At 50.4% G+C, this 20,846-nt stretch overlaps 1 protein-coding gene across 1 annotated transcript in view; it reads right to left on the bottom strand.

Moving 5' to 3' along the window:
- Positions 1–20,846, bottom strand: part of ASTN2 (astrotactin 2) — a 334,716-nt gene that overhangs the window by 174,736 nt on the left and 139,134 nt on the right. The window contains exons 7-10 of the mRNA XM_021551387.2: positions 20,013–20,180; positions 10,939–11,023; positions 10,740–10,814; positions 10,149–10,286 (exon numbers count right to left, since the gene is read on the bottom strand). Coding sequence (XP_021407062.1) covers positions 10,149–10,286; positions 10,740–10,814; positions 10,939–11,023; positions 20,013–20,180 — 466 coding nt within the window. The remainder of the gene's footprint in view (positions 1–10,148; positions 10,287–10,739; positions 10,815–10,938; positions 11,024–20,012; positions 20,181–20,846) is intronic.

The following is a 20,846-nucleotide window of genomic DNA, read 5'->3' as shown; positions in this document are numbered from 1 at the left end:
AGCAGGGAAGTATTAGCTGGGGTTAATTTGTGCTGCTGGGTTCTGCACAGCTCCCCACGAGAGCTGCTGGGAGAGAGCCCTGTGGCAGGGCTGGCATGGGTGTGGGAGGCAGTGACAGGGGCAGCCCCAGCCAGAGGGAGGGAGAGCAGCAGAGGGGACACTGGCCAGCCTGGGACAGACAGAGGACAGCCCTGCCTTACACAGAAAGTGAAACCTCAGCTTGCACACAGCCACCCAGCCCCGTGGCACCTGGGATGAGCTCTGCTGTGCACTGCCCACACCTCCTGTTTGCAGGAGGCAGGAGTAGGTTCTCCCCAAAACTCATCCAGCACTCCTGAACGTGTCCCAGTGCAAGTGGGGGCTCCTGATCCACTGCAGGCTCCTCTCCAGCCTGCTCCACAGTCACTACAGCACACGTGAAAGCACAACTCAATCCACTGCTATTGCAAGGTGAAAAAGAGAAAGTTTATTTTCTGACTCCAGTATTTATACTTTTCCAAAGGTGACAGTGGATTGGAGGGTGAATGTGCCACCTCTCCAGTGACATTGGACAAACTACTAGTACACCAAATTTCTCCGCCTCTGTGGAGGAATGCAAAACAATAGATTGCTTATATAAACTTGCGTGAGAAAGTTTTCTACAAGAATGTAAACTCAGAAGGCTTTAGAAAATCTTAAGAATCGGGGCAACACCACAGGAGCCACTTCTGTTCCCTCTGCTGAGCTGCAGCAGGCACTGGGTAGGTTACACACAGATGGTGAGCCATCCCCATCCTTCCTCCCCAGCACTGCCAGCCCAGCCTGCACTCAGGTCACCACTGCTGGAGTCCAGCCCTGAGCGTGGCACAGCCTGCAGCAGTGGCTCCCCAGCTGCACCCATCTAACTTTTGATAAAAGGCACTTGGTTGCAGTCAATAGAATCTCATAATATCAAAAACACCGCAGGAAACATCAAGAGCTGAATTGATTATGGCACAGTAATTCTTCAGGCAGTGAAAGCAGGGCAATTCCCAAGATGGGATTATTTTTTTGCAAGGCTTCACCTAATTTTCTTGATGTTGTTTTCCCCCCCGCTCACTCATCAGCCCTCCTTCCAAACCTCTCCAGCTTTGCACTGCTCTTTGATTTAGTCCCTGAAAACAATATTTTGCTTAACACAGTTAAGTTTCCCAGCAAAGTGCCCAGGAAGGCATCACCACCACCCAGATTGACAGGAATGAAACACGTGCAGCAGGAAAAAGTCAAGGAAGATTTTGCTTTTGGCTCTGCAGTCAGCAACCCACTTTGGGGAGACTAGAAAAATCCCTGACCAGAACTCGAAACATCTAAATCAGAAAAGGAGACCAAATGCACAGACCAAAAGGGGAATGATACAGAATTTGTGCAGACTGGAGGCAAAGGGCAGTGGATTTTCAGTCTGATCCAGCCTTGAAAAAGCATGAAAACATTTTGTGAGCCAGTGGGCAAGGCCACACAGGACACATCATTCCTGCCCTGTGCAACACTGGACTTGCCTATAAGCCATGCATTGAATTTCTTGTTGCTTCTAAATCCATTTTGAGCTGATTTTGCTCCTTTGCCTGGAGGTGAGAAAGCCAGCAGGGAGGGTCTGCAGAGCATCTCTCCTGCATCTGGAAACTGTGGAATGAGAAGGAGCAGCACTGCATGAGCAAAGTTACTCTGAGCTGCCTGGAAAGTGCTGCACTAAAGCCACAAAAGGCATTTTTTCCTAACAAATCACCCCAAGAGCAAGGGGTGACATGCTGGAGTGGAGAAAATCCCTGCAGGGCAGCAGCCAGAGCAGCAGGGCACTGCACTGAGGAGTGGAAACATCACCCTGGCTCTGCTGCTGAGGAGCAGGAGCTGAAACTAATTCACTTCACTTGTCTTCATGGAGCACAGCTGTCCTGGGTCACTGCTTGTGCCCAGCCCTGGCTGCCCTGGGGTGAAAATCAAACGGGAGCTTTGCCCCTTGGCCTGAGCTGCCATCCCTCCACAGTGAGACCACGCTCCTCTGCAGCACCATGTGCATCCCCTTTTTGCTTTTAGCAATCAATAAATCCCCATAAAAATCAACCTAGAGGTCTCTCTTCCGTGGTGCAGCATATCCTGGCTTTAGCAGGAAAAAGGCAATCTGGGACTATCCCTGAGCTCCCAGTGAGGTGCCCTTCCCAAGCCTGCAAGGGACAGCATCTTCTTGCAGTGCCCTGAAAGAAGGACGAAGCTGCCCTGCTTGTGTCCATCTCCATTCCTGCTGTCTCCACAGAGCTGGTTTTTGCTCCCTGGCTGTGGAGCCTGTCGCAGGTTCCTGGCACACTCCCAGGAACATTTTGGCTCCGCTGAGTTTTATTAGTTTTGTCCTTTGGCTGAAGTGATCCAGCAATCGTTACAGGAAATAAAAACAGGAAAGGAAAAGTAGATCCCATCCACATCAGGCAAGTTTTTTGCCATTTGTGCAGGGGATGCCATGGGAACTTGACCTTTTCTCCCTTCTTTTCTTTCTGCTGCCCCCCTGGAGCAGAGCAGGCTGTGATTTTGGGGTGCTCAGTGCCATAGGGACCCTTGGCAACTGACATCTAATCAGAACTGTTTTTTTGGATGGTGCCAGTTCTTTCCACTGAGTTGTGTTAAGAAATAACTGAAGAAAAGGCATTTCCCAGTGTCACTGCCCTGCCCAGGCATCATCCCAGTACCTTGTCTGGGCCAGGGTAGGAGCTGCCTGGACTTTCCTCCTAAAAACCTTCTAATCCCTTTCTCAGGCAGGAAATGCAAACAAAAGCAAAGGTAATAAAACTGAAATAAGGGGTAAAAAATTGTAATTCAGGAAAAATAGTACAGAGAGGCTGTATAAACAGAGAGGCCAAGGGGCTGTGCTTTGAACAGGCAGCTACAAAGCATACTCCAGCTGCTGGTTAACAGAAAGCAAAGGCAGCGACATAAAAACAAATAACAACATCAAACAGGGAGGGAAAAATCACCTTTCAACACAGGAACCCAAGGTCTGATTTTGCTACCTTGCATCACCCTTTCTGCTAAACATTCACAGAGTGTTAGAGCCTGGCCTCCCCCTCCAAAGCCTCAGTACCACTGCTTGTCTCAGCCCTGGCAGGATCCTGCCCCACACAGATCCCGCACGGATGGGTGGATGGACACACAGACACAGCAGATCCATATGGAGAATGTGCAGAAGCTGCAGTGCCCAGTGCCAAACCCCTCTCTGTGACAGGAGATCCCAGAGACATCAAAGGGAATCGTTCTGGGTGTGAGACAGCATTTGCAGATTTGGCAAGTGTGGGGTATTTTTAATTGTCTCAATAAACATATAAACAAAATCTGTTCACTCACTGGGGTTTTTTTCCCTCCTGGGCTCTGCAGCACCATGGACGAGAGGAACTGTAATCTCTCAGCTGCCAAAATTGTAGCTGGTGCTGGTGCTCCCTGTGAAGGATTTGCCTACAAGCAAGGTCCAAATTTACATCCCCTGTCCCTAAGAGGGTTGATCATTTTCTGTGCAGCTTTATGGCGCAGCATTAAGACCTCAAAAATGCAGCGTGTTCACACAGCAGAGCACAGAGAGTAAAGCTCAGCATTATTGCAGCAGGAGTTACTAAAAGCTCAGGATGAGGGAAGGCTGAAATGTTCCCTGAATTCTGGGCATGAAAGATGCCAAGGCTGCTGATGGACAAAGAAGAGACAGATTGTGGGCAGTAAAATTCCTGCACTGTCCCAGAGGTGCTGGGTTGGTCCACATTTCAATTCTGACCTATCCTAGATCCTTCCTGGGTGATTTCAGCTCCATTTTTTTGGGGGGGAGGTTCCTCTCTTTCCCCATCACACCGCTCCCCTAATTCTCTTATTTTGCTGCTCACACCCTTCGGTGGCTGCTGCAGGATTACATCTCCATTTAGTCACCCCCTGGCGAAGTGAGACGTACCTGACTCTTCTAACCTGCTCTCATAAATCACAGCCAGAGGCAGGCAGCAGGAAAAATCCTGGTAAGCAGCCAGGACGAAGCTCAGTTGACAGCTGCAGGGCAGGGGCTGGTGGCTGCCTCTCTGCAAAGCATCTGTCCCTGCTCCCCGGAGGACGAGGCCAAAGGCTGCCTCTGTCCTGGTGTTAACACCAAAAGATGCTTCTTCACCACTTTCTGAGGGACAGCAGCATCTTGGGGTGATAAGAAGTGCAGGCCAGAGCACAGGGACGTTGTCTGTGGGGATGAGGGTGTCTCTGTGATGTGCACAGTAATGACTTGCCCTCTCTGCAGAAATGAGGAATTTGTGCCTGCTGATGCAATGATCAATTTGCTCCATCATGCAAAGCTGTCCATTCATCATGACCATCGACTGCAGCCACTCACACCTTTCTATTGGCCCCAAGGAGCAGGAGAGCCACGGCCCCTGCTCAGGAACAGCCTGAAAAGGGGCTTGTCCTCTGCCCCAACCTCCTGTCTGAGGGTCCCCATGGCACTGAGCACCCCAAAATCACAGCCTGCTCTGCTCCAGGGGGCAGCAGAAAGAAACAAAGGGGGGGAAAATCAAGTTCCCATGGCATTTCCCTGCACAAATGGCAAGAGCTGGCAGAGTGCCCTCTGCCTGCATGCCATATCCCATCCCACACACACCTCCTGACCTTGAGGGATGCTCACTGCAGCTGCACCCATTCATCTGTGCTCCTGCAGATCAGGAAGGAGGTTAGGGCACAGACAGATGAGTTTTGCTGCTGCAAACAGCAGGGACAGCAAAGCTGTTTCCACACTCTCCAGATACCCTTTGCCTTTCTCATCCACCTCATTTTTCATCCTGCTCCACTCCCAGGGAGCTTCACACCACAGTGATCACCACTTGCAAAATCACAAGTGCCCAAATCACTGCAAAACCCCTTCAAAATATCACTCAAAACTCCTGTAAGGATGGGGCAGCAGTGAGGCTGCAAGAGCACAGCATGGCTGAGCTGGTGAATGCCATGGGCAGGGAGAAAAAGCTTTGCTCCCATCCTTGACAGAAGACAGGACTCATGAGGGCACAGAGAGGGGGAGAGAGTGTTCTGCCTCTGAGAGAATTGAAAATAAAAATAACAAACAAATAAAGAAAAAAGATAGAAATAAAAAAATCCAGTTGATTGTACTTTGGCAAAGAATTCAGAGAGCAAAGGGGCACACTTGGGAGCAAAACGAAGATAAATCGACAGCGAGTTCAAGAGAATTCATTCTGCTGCTGAACACTTGTCTCTCCATCAGGACATCTCAAAGGCTTGTCAAGCGAAGGCAAGGCTTTTATTTGTTTCTATGGTTGCCATAACGATGGAGCTATATGTCATGTCAGGCAGCAGCTGAGGCTCGTGCCTCTGATTTATAGCAGCTCAACAGAAATTATCAACTTTTCTGCAGAGCGGGTGGCACAGTGAACCGTGACCCCTGGGCGTCTGCCAGTGCCGTGCTCTGCCCCCAGGGCTAGCTCTCCTCTTGGCCCCCCTCAGCTGTCTGTGCCCCAAGAGATGTTTTTATTATCCCCTGCAGAGATGCTTTTATTATCCCCTACAGGGAAGTTTTTATTATCCCTTGCAGGGATGCTTTTATGATCCCTGCAGGGATGCTCGGTGCTGGGGCAGTAGGACCTGGGGGCTGTGGGTCCTTCCCATACACTGCCGCACTTAGAGCAATTCCTGACCCACGGGACAAGCTGTACCTTCCAAGGGCTCAAACAGAGATGGCAAGGTGTCCAGGGAAGGCTAGCAGAAGGACTGAACGCCTAACTGTAATTTGTTTAACAAAATTTTATAGAGTACTGTATTTAACACCAGGTTATGGGAGAAATGCAGGTTAGATAGAGAGATGGGAAGGGAAACAAAGAGGGGTCTTGAAAACGAGCCAGACAAGGTGGAACTGGGATGTATTTCTTGTCCTGGCAGGTGATGTGCTGCCAGGACAGTCTGCCCAGCCTGGGGCCCCAGGCAGAGGCTGCCCAGCATGGGGAGAGCCCTGAGGCACTGCTGGCCAAGCTCATCTGGACAGGGACATCACCGTGAGCGTGGCTGTCACAGGCCCAGGCTGTGACTGATGCGATCCTTGTGCGGAGGATCAGACTCTGGGGCTGAGGAAGGGATGCTCAATATGGTCACTGATAAATTATATATGCAAGTTTCATTAACTCTAAGCACTCTCATTCCTAATTTATGACACACAGCGCTAAAACATCCAGCACCAAGTTTTGCACACTGCTGTGTCCTGTCCCCTGAAGCCCCTGGAGCATCCTGAGGGGGATGTTTGCACGAAGCCCCTTGGCTCCTGTTTGCTGGAAGTTTCTCTAATGACTTGGCTGCAGCAGGGGAAGGTTTGGGCCCTTCATTCCCATCCACCAAAGTAGATTTTGTTGCACTGCCCAGCAGTGAAACACACAGAGAACAGCATTGGATGTCGGAATCTGAGGTATTGATGATTCTGAGATTGTAGAAAGTCTCTGTCTTTTAGCCCCGCTGCCAAAGCAGAAGCCATAATTGGTCTGTGCTGGTTTCCAGGTTGTTTATTCTGTTTATCTCTCACATGTTCTGCTGCCCTGCCCAGCTCTGTCCTGCAGGGCAGCGTGTGGGGCTCTGCCCTCAGTGGGATGTGACAAACATTAAATACCAGAAACTCCCTGGGCTGGATTTACAAGAACGTGCCAATATCTGTCACCTACGTTGGACTGTGTGTCCCCAGCCTGAACCAACAGAAAAATGCCAACACCACAGTGAAACATGGAGGGCATGAAGAAGGAGAAAAAGGACAAGGCACACCCAATTTCCTCCATCTTGTCCCCTTTGCACCCCTCATCTAGAGTCCTAAAATTTTACTTTTGCACCCGTGCCACACTTAATTATGACTTATATCAAACACTCAGAGCTTGCAATTCATCCTGTGAGATTGAAAACTCTTTTCCATGGACAGAGATCACAGCCAGTGTCTCTGGGGGCTCTGTCCAGGGGGGTCCTGACCCCTGCCAGGGTCCCAGACCTGCCAGGGCAGCCAGAGGGAAGCTCTGGATTCCCACATTAGAGGCAGCATTTCCCCAGAGAGCTGCTGAAAGCCTGAGCCCCACCTGTCCCTCTGCATCTCAAGCATCTTCATAAAAAACACAAGACCACATTTGAACCTTTAACCCTCTGAGTTGTAAAGACTTCATCACTTGTTTTCTCCAAAGCAGGCTTGCTGCCATTTCCCTCCATTAAACCCTTCAAAGCAAGTGACCCCAGAGCCAAAGGTGTCAGACTAATGAAAGGTCTGCAGGACTGCAGCACACTCGTCATTACAGACACAGAAGGAGCACAGCACTGAGCCACCACCACCGTGACACAGGACAGCAAACAGGGCACGCCACGAGCTGAGGCACGGCTGTGCTGCAGCTGGGGGAGCACAGCCCAGGGTCTGTCCCCTGGCATGGAGATGGGACTGGATTAAAACACCAGCACTGCATGTTCAGGAAGGATTCCTTCATTGGAAAAGGGCTGTCAAGCATTGGGAGGGGCTGTCCAGGGAGGTGGTGGAATTCCCATCTGTGGGTCTCAGATTCAGTCAAAGAGAGAAACTGAGAATTTCTAGCCAGGCAGAAGCCTGGGAAAGAGCTGGAGAAGAATGTAAATAATTCTTTATCTCTCTTGTTGTTCACATTGTTTATAGTTAAGTTCTATCACTGTGTATCAAGCAGTTTGCACCAATGGGGTGAGTTGTTTTCACTTCAGGACCAATGAAGTTGGTCCTCATGAAGCTCTGTAAAAAAGAGCAGGGTATTTTGAATAAACCAGAGTCTCACTCTCAGCAGCCTTCTGGTCAGAGTCTCTTCATTCCTGTCCTGCCTCGACAGCGACACCCATCCCTGGAAATATTCACGAAGTATCTCAGCTTGGCACTCAGTCTGGGTGACAAGGTGGGGATTGGTCACAGGTTGGATTCAATCCTTGAGGTATTTTCCAACCCAAATGATTCTGTGATTCACCTGCAGGAGCTCCCAGCATGGAGGGACAGCAGTGCTGCCACAGTCCCAAAGCCAGGAAACTCCTCCAGGCACAGGGAGGTGTTGCCCTGATTTTTAAAAGTGTTAAGTTTTCTTTTGTAGTTCTTTTGACAGTTTTAAAGTTCTTTTAAAAGTTTTCCATGCCTTCTTATGTTTACATATTTCTACTGGAATTCATGTAATTAATGATTGCTTTGCATTCTTCTTTGTGGGAGGAGAGAATTGATGGACTGTTGGTTTGACCAGTGTGGTTGGAGAGGTGGCAATTTCATCTTCCAATCCACTGTCACTTTTGGAATTCTATATATTATATATATATAGGTCAAAAATAAAATTGGCTCCTTTTCTCTTCTGAACTTACCAAGCTTCGGTGTACTCATTTCATGTCCAATACAAACAGGGAGGAATGACGTGTTTGAACACTTACACCTTGGATCACCTGACCTGCTGGATCACCACCTGAACATCTGAACCACCAAAACTTCTCCCCTGAGAAGATGCTCGTGTCAGTCCACAGATAAAGCAAAGAGGCTGCAAGATAAGCAGCTCTGAAAGTATCTTTCTTTTTGCATGAAAGTGCCCAAGAACCTCAGAAGAGGGTTCCACCCACCCCGGGGTGCTGAGGATCCCGAGTTTGCAGCTGCTCATTTGAGAAGTGTTTCAGTTCTAATGTAGAAGTAATAGATTGCTTTTCACTTCTCACTGTATCTGTGAAACCTTCCATAATTCAACATCAAATATTTATTATTGCGTTTATTAAAGTTTGAATAATTCAGCAACTCCTGTGTGTAAGATACAAGTGCCATGAACTCACACCTCCCATATTCTACTTGAGCCACTCCAATATTTATACCTGGAATTCTCAGTGCAGGTTCCATTTATGAGGGGAGCAGGCAACAGCCTTGTGCCAAAACCTCCCCTCCTCCTGCCTGGCATTCATCCATCCCAACAGAGACTTTTCCACAAGGAGCAGTGCCCAGAGACAATTACTGCACTGGAGCAGAAAACAAGCTTCTGAACCTCCACCTTCACTGAGGCACTTTTAATGAAGATGTGAGGAGGAAAGAAATAAATAATGTTCTCTTGGCACTGTGGCTTGGAAAATGTTAGCATAAACCCCTTCCTTTCTCAAATGAAAAGCAGAAGTTGTTGCAGACAAGAAAAGCAAAGGTCCTAAAAGAGCCAAACTGTGATAGAGATGTACCACCAGTCTCTTTTCACAGGAAAGGGAACAAGCACTAATTAGCAACAGAAACACACACACTTGGATGTGATGGCATCTTGGATGCCAGTGCTGGCTCTGCCATAGCTTTTGTAGGCACTTGCTTCAACCTCAGCCCTGCCAAGATGGGACAGAAGAATGGAAATCCATTCCTTATCACTTTAGCAAAAGACAAGAAAGAAGGGGCTGGGGGGATACAAGGATCCTGCTGGTGCCCAGGGAGATGATTCATAATACAACCAAGGATTTCCAAGTCAGAATTGTGTCTGGAATCATCAGGAGAAAGCAGCAAGAAGGAAAGGAAGGGACCTGGATTCTCCCTGGCACCAAACAGTCACATGCTCAATTTAATGGGAGAGAGGGTGAATACACACTAAATAGCTTCAGAATTAAACTCTTATAATTTAGTTAAACCCTTGTAAAACAGACCAAAGAGGATAACCACCACCAAAGTGATCAGCAAAATGCCCAGGCATTCACTGAACTCCAGAAAGGGGAAAAAAAAAAACCAAACCACGCTCTAATTATGTAATTATTAGATAAGCAACATGGCCTTCCACCCTTCATGAGCATCCCAGCAGAGATCAGTGGCCAGGTGGATGTGATATAGGGATGAGTTTCAGAAAGATGACAGCTCCTCCATCCCAGTAAATGCATCCATTTAAGCACTGCAATCTAACATTACATTTAAGCCACTCTCAAATTGCCTTGCCACAGGTTCCTACCAATTCACCTGCCTGTACTGGCAGATTTCAGAGTTACACACTCAGGCCTGGCCTAGACCCATCAGCCCAAAGAGCCTGGAGAGCAATCACATCAGACTTCTTATTGGAAAGAAATTAATCAAACCTATCATCACAGAAATGACTGCATCCTCAATAACAATTTAAAGAGCAGTATAGGCACTGAAGCATGAAGAAAACGAGAAATCTGCTTCCTACCTGACATCTGCTGGATCTTCGGTCACCAGAACATCTGTCTTGCAGCTGGCAAGGGGGTTGATGGAAAGCTCCACAGGGGGCACCACGAAGCTCTTACTGACTGGCAGCCACAGCCCTTGACCCAAACTGTAGGTGGACCTGGAGAAAGGACAAACGTGTCACACAGGAGCAGAGTGTCCACAGGGAATGGTGGCCATCCACTGCCTGCTCGGAAGGCAGAGCAGTGGTGGCACCATGAGATAAGTCAGTGATTTAGTCTTGTCCTGAAAGCCAAATGGGAGAGGAATGACTTGAGATGGGACAGAAGAACATGGGGATGGGAAAAAATATTATTTTTATTCCAGGAGGAGTTTCTGTACATACTGTCCTCACGTTTGCTGAAGGGACAAGAGGGGAACCCCTCTCTGCCTGCCAAATGCGGACAAATCTTTCAGGTCTGTCACAGACAAATTACACTTGTCCCACCACCAGCACAAGAATGAGCTGGGATTGACCAAAAGGTTGCATCCACTGGGATGTCCTCATGGCTCTCCCTTCCCAAATGTCCCAGGTGAACCCTGAACAAATGTCCCTGGTGAACCTCTGACTCACCTGAGTATCTTCTCTGGTGCCTGCTCTCCTGTGACCAAGTCATATCCGCGCTCCAGCGTCGTGTAGGGCCAGGGCCTGGGAGGAGAGCGGGCAAAAGCAGCTGAGCACATCACTGGGCTGGGAAAATGGCCCAGTGCTCACCCAGGGGAGGAGAGCTGGGCTCCTCATCAGCAGTTCCCCCGGCCGGGTCCCCACTCACCCCTCGCTGTGTCCCCAGTCGCTGCGCACACACAGGTGCCGATGGACGGGGTCCGGCGCGTACCCTTCGTGGCAGCTGCACTCTCCTAGGACAGGGCAGGGAAGAATGAGATGGCTCTGGCCCAGAGGCATGGCAGGGACTGCAGAGTCAAGCCCTCCTGCCCTGCTGCCCATCCCTGGTCCCTCCTGTGCCTCTGGAGCACTTTGTACTCCAGAAACTCCCAGGAGGTGTGAAGATGTGGAAAGCTGTAAGAAACCCATAGTTATTCTCAGGGAGGGGATTACACGATGCAGCACCCACAGTAGCTGGGGATAGGGTTTCGTGATGTGAAGGTCTGCCCTTAAACAGTGCTCCTGTGCAGTCCTGCAGTTCACTCCTCAGCAGGATCTTGACCTTCCAGTGTCCACCCTGTGCAACCCCCAAGGTGGGCACCACAAACCCATCCCGCATCCCCTTCCCCACTTTTCTCTGCCATCTGGCACCAGGACAAGAGAGCAGAGTTTCCCGCAGTGCAAACTCCCTCTGAAAGATGCAGAACCCCCCAGCTTCCACCTCCCCAGACTGTTCCCACCCCACAGCGAAGGGGCTCTCAGCCTGCTCCCCTCTGCTCTCTGGGTGCTGCCTCACCCTGCTCCTCTCTTTTGACAGCAGAAGACATTTTCCACACCGGAAACCCAACCGCACTTGGCCCAAATTGATTCAGTGTTTGGTAGAAATACATAACCCGGAGCAAGAAACAGCAAAATCAAAAGATTAATTGGATTTGCACGTGGAGTTTCTGCTACAAGCTGCTGCCACCGTTTCCCTCCACCCTCCCCTCCTCTCCCCATCGTGCCTGACAGTGCAGCAAAGCTGAGCTGTAAACACAGCTGAGGTGGGGACCAGGGGAGGATGCTGGGGAGGTGGGCACCCCCCTCACAGTGGCAATGCAGACTGGCAGCTACCTGCGTGCTCCTCCTTAAGCAAGTTCTTAAAATGCCTCACAAGGATTACAGTAAAGAGCTTTATTGTCAGGAGGGAGCGAGGTGGGGATTCAACCACTGAGATTTTTGAGGAAGAAACGCCTGGGAAGGGAGAGGCAGCAAAAAAAGGAAAGAGTGGGGGGGGAAAAAAGAGACGGCTAATGATGTGCTAAAATGCAACAGCACCTTCATGAAATATTCACTGCCTCAAACGCGTCTAATATTAAAGATTAAATGTCCTGGGATTTGTCCTAGCAACTTCGAAGCACTGATTTATGATCTGTCAAAAGCTGCTAACCTCATGATTCATAACAGGAGCAGCAGGAACATTGCTGCTCCAAAGGGAAAGAGTTGGGAGAGAGATGGCAGCGCTTGGCCCTGCTCAGGCTCTGCCGTGCCTGGGGGCTGGGGCGGCCTCGGTGCAGGAAAACACAGGTCCTAATGGCTCCATCAGTGATTTTAAAAAAAGAAAAGTTATTTTTTCCTTGGGTGCTTAGTGCGCAAGTTTCCCCAGCCGTGCTGTGGATCATTAATTCCTGGCGCTTATTACATAACAAATATGTGCTCTGCAAATGAGAGACATCTCAAAGTGCTGGCGAAGCAGAGCTGGGAGTCTTGGGGCACTGGCTCACTCTCGCCTCCTGCCACACAAATTAGAGCAAATAAAGATAAAACACCGACAGAGGTCAGCATCCCATGGCCCAAACGCCTCCCCCATATCTATGGCTGGGGGTGCTGGGTGGTGAACCCCCTGCCACGGTGCAGGAGGGTTTATTTTGTCTGCTGGCTTGTTTACTGCTCCATCAGTTTGGCATCAGAAGGAGGAACTCTATCAACCAGGGGAAATATTGATTTTATCGACCCCAATCCTGGAGTTTCAGCAGCTACAGCTGGTGCTCAAGACTTTATTGGGAGGTTTATTGGGAGGTTTATTTTAGTAAGTGAGAGGGCAAGTGGTGGCACCAGCTGGGGAGGAGATCCAGGGCAGGAGAAAGTGGGGATCAGCTTTCCACGGGTTTCCCAGGGTGATCTACAGCCCTTTGGCAGGGTTTTGGAAACTGGATAGGAAGGCTCCCAGCACAGCATCAGCTGAGTGCTGCAGTCTGCTGGAATAGAGAGGACTCCATCACCTCGGGTCATTAGGATCTATTCCTCTAGCAAGAACTATGAACTGACAATGAGTGGGGCTTCCAAAAAATTTCAGCAGAACCTGCTGTGCTCTTACAGATTCTCAGGAGCTTTTGCCCTCTCCCCAACAGCATCCACCTTCTTTCTTTGGCCCCTCAAAGTACTCTGTTATTTTCAGTCTGTCCCCATCCTCCCCAGAGACAATGCTGAGCCAGGGAGGATGCTGAGGCTGGCTAATCCCCATGGAATAAGCAACACCTGATGAAGTGCCTGGAGTGGGGGGAACAGGGCTCCATACCTCTAAGCCCTCTTTAGGGTGTGTTTTTCAACATGCTGCTAAAATGAATCAAACCATCAAAAGGCCAAACTGAAGAGTCTTTGTTCAAAGCAACTGCATCTGAGAGGGACACAGTCATCCCCCTGCTGTAGCTGAGTTAGGATTCAGGCTGAGCTTGAAGCCAAAGTCAACCAAAGTAACCGAGTTTGACAAGTAACTGCACCTGGAGCTGGATGCAATTTCCACAGGTCCTGCACACGCCTCTGTGCAGTGTTCAGCTGCTGCAGGAGCACAAATGAATCAGGACCTAGCAGCCCTCAGGACAAGAATCCTCCTCTCACTGCCACCACCCTCCACCCTGCCTCTGGCATGCACAGTCCTGCCTCTGCCTTTGGATTCAGCAGCCACAAACCATGCTGGATAATCCAAGGCAATCACTCAGCTGTTACAGCCAAAGGAAGGATCACTGCTCACTCAGTATAAATGAGGGCAGGTCCCAGTGCTCAGCTCTGGAGGTCCAATATTGTATTTCCAGTGTGTTATTAAACAGGTGGAGGCTTTAGCTCTCTTTTTTTATAGAAAAGCTGGAAGTTGCTGAGCTATTCCTTCACTACACTCTCCATGCTGTGCTGCTGCTTCTGCTGGAATGGGGAATGGGGTCTCACACTGCACCCACAGCATGCCAGGATAAGCCTGTTAACCTCATTATGGAGAGAGTGATCCACGGTGATAATGCTGCAAGAATCCCCCTAATCCACCCGCCCAGTGCCCAGCAGGAACAGAGGCTCCCAGAGTCCCTGTGCTCCCAGGGAAGCTGCTCTGTGCTGTCACTGGCACTTTTATTTAAGGAGCTGGAGGAGCTTTGGCAGTGGTGGAGCAAAGCTGGTGTTTGTCAGCCTTCTCTTGGCACTGCTGGTGTCCGTGGTTCCCTCCTGGCAGCACCCCCAAGGCTGGCACTCACCCTTGTCCTGCAGGAATGCCCTGCTGTGCCAGGGCTGTGTCCCAGCTGCACAGGTACATGCTGGGGACAAGTCCAGACCCCAGCTGGGGTGTTACAGTGAGCTCATGGGCACTCTTATTTCCCCTTCCCCGGGACCCTGTGACTCTGATCAAGATAATCCTGAAGCCTTCCGTCCTGCCCCAACGGGGTTGGTGGAGAGCCAGAGAAGCCCACCCTGTCCAAAGTCTATACAGACTCCTGACATTTCCTGTTCATCCTCTTCTGCCCCGCTCTCCCCTTGGACACCACAGAATAAAGAGAGCTGAACCAACGTATTTTGGGTTAAGAGCCTCTTTTCGAAATCTTTGCCATCTCCTGATATTCCTCCCCTCACAGCCTCGGACCTCTGGGCTAGCCTGATATTCAGGGGGCTGTGCGAGGGGGGGAACGTCATTAGGGTGTCAGCCTGATCCATCCCAAAGGCTGTGGGGCCATAAACACACACTTTCCCAGCTGTGTAAGCACCACACAAACACTCTCACACCAGTTTCAGGGCTGCCTTTCCCACCCAAAGGGATACAGAACACAGCCCCAGTTTTTGTGTCTGCTCCTCTCTGGACACACACAGCCCCAGCAGGGAACACACCAGCCCCAGCAGAGCATCCTCAGTGCCACTGAGCCTCAGAGCTGCAGCACCACGTTCCCAGCCTCCCAGGAAAGCTCTCTGAAAAGATCCTCTTCTACCCCTGGCACCTGCTGTTCCTGCTCTTCAGGGATGGCACTTTCCAAACCTGAGCTTCTGCTTCATCCTGATGAGAAATGCAGCTTTTCCAGAAGCAGTTTAGAACTCTAGGAACAAGACAAAGAAAGTGGCTCCTGCCCAACCGACCTGGAACAGAGCATGGAGGGAAAACCTGGAGTGAATTTGACACTTATCCCTCCTCTACCCCTGCTGCAAGACACCCTCCTCACCCTCACCCATCACAGCGCTTAAGTGCAAGCTTAACCTCCACGGATTGTGCCTGAGTTTAAGCTCTGCACAGATTTAATTCTCATTATCGTCTGCTCAGCTCCTGCACCACACCTCCAAGGAACACATCAGCTGATGCAAGGAAGCAGAGAGGTCCCGAGGGTGGCCTGTGTGCCACATCTGTCACCTTCTGGGCTGGGCAGTGCCCCAGAGCTGCCCACGGAGGGGGGAGAAGCCCCTGCAGCACCGGTTGGATGGCCCAGTCAGGGGATGGGTTCAGGAGCAGCTCCATCCAGCAAAACCCATCCCTCTTCCCTCCTGCCTGTGCTCTTTAGACAAGCACAGAAAATGCCATTACAAGAACATTAGCAGCTGCAGGATTAAACACTCTAATGGCAGAAAATGAGAGTGCAAAGACAGCACAGATAACCTTAACTCGGCCCCTCGCAGGCACGGGTTTTGATTGCTGTTTATGTATAACACTTCAGCCTGCAGCTAAATTAGCTTGGGAGTTAACTGCCTGCTGCCCTGCTTGGTGCACGAGGCAAGCTGTGTCACCACAGGAAAAGGAATGGGATATTACATGGGTTTTGACCAAGTTATTAAACTCCATACCTTAGAGAGACAGAAACTCATCCTATAAAAGTCTAAGTCAATAAAGGCAACGGGATCCTCCAACGGCAAAAATAGCAGAAGAGCACAAGAACAAACAAATATTACTTGATGTGCACAGAACCTGCATGGCATTAAACTGAACTGTAGGAAGGGGTGGCTGTTTCCATAAACACAAATATACCCTCACCAAGGTTGGTCATCTCCTGATTTACATGCTCAGCTCTGAAACCTCCAAATCCCCTTAACAGGTTGCCTTTAAAAAAATAGCTCTGTGTAAAATGACTTTCATCTGCCTCCTGCCCACAACACACCCCTGTCCTACCCAGACAGCAGTACCATCTGTGGCTCTGGTAACAAACTGGCCTATTTGGATGATGATGGAAACCCCTTTTTATTTATTTTTTTTTTTTTATCTCCTCCTGCCAATTTCCAGAAAAGAACCTTTGCTACTACATTTCATCTGGCTCTTTCAAGCCCGTGCTTACTGCTTTGGGGAGGATGGGGGCTACCAACTGTGGATGCAATGAGAGAATTTTGATGAAGAAAAGCCTGATTTATAGATGGGGAAAAAAAAATTCAACACATTTGCACCTGCTAATCAAGGTAGCATCCATCTCATTTATGCCACTGCTCCAGCAAGCCTGACAGCACAAAATCAGAGGCTGTTTCTTCCAGCATTTGGCCCTGAGGGACTGATTCTCCAGCAGGTCTCTTCAGCAATGCCCACAGAATGTGCAAGTGAATCAGTTTTGTGCATACAAAGCAGGTAATTGTGCTCACAAATCAGGATTTGCATATGCTGCTGGAAAGGGATGGTGAGGGAGGCCAGAGAGGCAGCAAGCACTCCTGGATTTTACCCAGGGGTATCCCAGTGCGTGGCAGAGCGGCGGCACCGGCAGCGCTCCCACATCTCTCAAAACATGGAGCGTGAGGAGAGCTGACAGCCAGTCCCACAAGACAACAAACCTTCCCTGTTCTGGTCTCAAACAGCACGGGCAGCACCTGCCAGGAGGATGGGGGATTTTGGCTGAACATCTCCAGCCAAGGAGCACATCCTGCCCCGGAGAGATGCCTGTCCCTTCTGAGCTGGCAGCTGGGCATGTCACTGTGTCACATCTCGGCAGCGTCCACTTGTCTCGGGATCTGCAGTCAGACTGACCAGCTTGGCTGTTTGCAAGGCAGGAGGGATGAGGGAGGTGACATTTTGCTCGTGTGCAGATGTCAGTGCTCCCTCTGAAATGCTCTGATGAGCTGGGGCTTCACAACACAGGTTTCAGATTTGTCAGGGGGGCAGCAATCATTTAATTACAGTGTGAGTCACACGACAGAGACGCAAGGGAAGGCAAATTAAGGTCAGGCAACAAAGCAGATTTTGGCATTTCCTAGTGTTCCAGAACCTCTGTTTTCACTGGGAATTATTCTCCACGCTGATGTAGTGCTGGGTGTCCAGAGTCACAAGTCAATACAGTGTGCAGACAAATCCCACCCCACACTCCAGCCCAAAGAGTGTGCTGGGAGTGGCAAGAGCTTGAGTGCCACCAGAGAGAGCACGTGTGTGACCTGGGGCTCTCTGTCCAAAGGTGTGCCAGGAGCCCATGGCACTGCCACCAAGAATAGGTCCAGCCCACAGAGGTGTGTCTACACCCGAGGGAGCTTGGGACAAGGCTGGATCCACACTGCCATGGAGAGGCTCCAAGGGTATGGTAAAGTCAGATTAGCCATAAATGTGCTGGAGGACTTCAATGCTGGCTCTGCTGCTCTTCACAGGGGCAACATTGAAGGCTTTCAACCTCCAGTGAGGACAAACTTCAGTCCATCATTCTCATGGATGCTCTGTCCAGCCTGAGGAGGCAGAGGACAGGGGAATCCCTGGCACCCATCACTTGGGATGCTCACGGAGAGGATAAAATCCCTGACCCGAAAAGGTTGAAATCCAGACAGGATTTATGTGCTGCCATAAAACCACAGGCCTTCCTCTCTCATGGTGATAAAAATAAATCACCCTTAAAAATAGAATGACATTAATAAAAATAAATCTGAAAGTACATGCAGTGTATCATGGGGTTACAGTCTGCCTCAGCCTGCAGGGGAAACTTCCCACCAGTTAAAGGCTGGTCAATGGTGATGAACAGACATGGTGCACAGGGTTATGTCCTGGGGTACAGGGTCAAACAGGTACTTCCAAAGGCCTAATTTCAGTTCTTGTGAAGTTTGGACCTCTTCAGGGAGTTTCAGATTTAGGCTAGGAAGGTCAGCAGCCCCATCAGCCAATCCTGTTAGATCCATGCAGATCCAACCGGCAGAAACAGAAAAAAAATTCTGGTTTATTCATGTGCACACTTCCAGGTTGGAGAGAGGGAGAAGAAGCCCGTGGCCAGATTTCAGGAGAGGGAACTGAAGGCTGAGATGCAGGCTGCTCTGCTCTCACCATGGGCAGGCAGGGACCATGGGCAGCAGGGCTGGGAACGCAGAGCAGCTGCCGAGGTTCAGCTCCAGCACAACTCCCGGGATAATAAACATCTCTCCCTTCCCTGCAAACAAGATCTGACACATCCTGCTCCAGCGTGGGGCATCCAGCAAGAGGGACAGGCTGCTCTGGGGGCCGGGGTCGCAGCAGGAGCTGCAGCTGGGCTGGCACAGGAGAGCAGCACTCCTCACAACCGAGGCACACCAGGATCAGCCAGCCCTGCTCGCTGCCAAGGATGGGGCTGGCAGGGGGAGCCGCAGGGCCCTTCCAACAGGGGAGTCGTGGTCTGGCTCCACACAGTGTCCCCATAGTTTCTGCTGTTTCTCCCCTCCTCTGGAGCAGGGGACAGCTGAATGCATCTCCCCTCTCCCACTGAGGTGGCTGCGTTTTGCCAACGCCTGAAACAAAAATCCTTCTGCTCTGTGACATCTGGATGGGAAGAGCCTCGTCCTGCACCATCTGCATCTGTCAGAGTGGCTGTTGGCACCTCCCAGCCCTCCTTGGGGCTTTAGGTGATGCCCAGGGCTGTCTACACAGGGAATTCATCCAGTGTCACCGTTCTGCTGCAGCCATGCCTGCCTGTGCCTCCGTGCAGACAAGCCTTGAGGAACAGGAATACCAAGAAGAGAAGATTGTCGTGACCAGGAAAATGAGTTTGTAAGACCAAGTTCAGTATTTGCATCTCAACTGAGCAGGGAGGGATAAGAACAGGGTCACCCCCACCACCCCATGAGGAGTTCATGACTCTTAGGGATTGCTTGTTCTAATCCATGTATTAATGACAGTCAGGGGCTTTGGGAGGCTTAGGAAAGGCCTTCTCCGCAGTGAGCCATCCTTTAAACCCATCCTTACCTGCAGCCATGAATCTCATACACATGAGGTGAAGCTCATGGCTGAGGGGGAAGCAGCTCACATGGAGAGCTGGGACTAAGCTGGGATGGCACCTCTCTGCAAGGAGACAGGGTGTGGGTGCTCTTCAGACACTCAGCAAGCCAGGACCACCAGGGACACTTCTCTCCACACCACCAAGAAAGCATCCAACCCAAGGCTGGCGAGCCACTGGTGAGACACAGCACAAAACCCCAGCAGAGTCCCCAAGCCACCTTCCTTGCAAGGTGCTGGCCCCCTGTGCCTGCTGTGCTCACCAGGACTCCCATGTGTCATCCAATGAAGACATGAGGCAAGGTGACAATTGTCCTTTGCCCAGCCCCACACCTGAGCCCCGGCAGGGCTGCACACCAGCAGAACACGCTCAGCAGAACACTCATCTAGAGATGAGGAAGGGTGGCAAGTTCACAACTCCACCAGGAAGGGCTGGAGGACAGATCCAACCTAGGTAACCACCGGGCAGGAGCAGCACTAATGGGAATTGTGGTGATCTGCAGTGAGAATGGTCAGAAAAGAAAAGGGATGGAGATGGGGTAAATTCATGAGAAGGTTTTCCAGATGGGACGGCAGAACAACCCACCCTAGAAGGAGATAAACTCCACGTGCCTGCAGCTGTCACACCACAGAACTGGTAGATCCATTGTTTGAAACCCCCATCTTCTTCACATTTTGCTGATGTGACCCTGCTATCACCTCTCAGTCCCCCATGCCCATCACCAGGCTAGAGCAGAGGTGAGCCAAGAGGGCATCAAAATACCCACTGACAGACCTTCTCCCCCACATCTCCGAGCTTTCCAAGGTTTTCACTCTCCCCCAGCTTCCCTTACCTGTGTCTTGGTCACACAGCTGCTCACAGGCGTCAGTGGTCCTCTGCCCACAGAGGTCTCTCACCCAGGGGGACGTGGCATTGATCTGATAGTACAGGGACAGCTTGGCTGGGTTAAGCCAGTCAGAGATGTCCAAGTAGCTCCCCTCACTCACAACGAAGCTGCTGCCTGGGGGAAGTGGGAAAAAAGTGTGTTAGGTGAGTGTGGAAATCCAAAATAAAAATCCCAAATGTGCATTTTGGCCCAACATCAGAGCACTGCACTCTTCAGGAGCTGCTGTGATGACAGTAACTGTAAAATAATAATGAGTTCACTGCCAGCTGGTCCCAAAGAACTTCATTTGACCATTCCTCTCCAGAAGAATGTGGTACAGCAAATGGCCCACTAGCTCCTCTGCCCAGACACTTCCCTACTGGGATTTGATTCCCAGGTCTCTGCAGAAATGAGGTCCAGTGTAATTATTCTGATCTGCAATCAGAGCATCACTGCCCCAGCTCAGGGAGGAGTGGTCCAGGAGGCACCTGGAGCTCAGGGCACAGATGGGCAGCAGCAGCAGGGCCTGTTCACCTTCTGTTGAAGATGAGTGGACAGGCCCAACACACAACTTCTTGTATGAGTTGTCTCACACCAGACACCCCCCCACCCTCTCCCTCCTGTGAGTAAGGAGTGAATTCCTGCCAAAAATATTTTCTTATAAAATCTTATGCTTCCTTATTTTGCGAAATGTATTTTTCCCCACTGGCATCTGGGAATATGCATCATCTAATTAGCCAAATAGATTTTCAGTTCAGCCCAATCATTTCCTTATCTAACATCTGAGGCCCAGCATCGCTT

The sequence above is a fragment of the Lonchura striata genome, chromosome 22 (genome assembly GCF_046129695.1).
Source record: "Lonchura striata isolate bLonStr1 chromosome 22, bLonStr1.mat, whole genome shotgun sequence".
Classification (NCBI taxonomy): Eukaryota; Metazoa; Chordata; class Aves; order Passeriformes; family Estrildidae; genus Lonchura; species Lonchura striata.
Note: the sequence above shows the minus strand (reverse complement) of the source record. Positions and strands in the feature narration are given on the sequence as shown.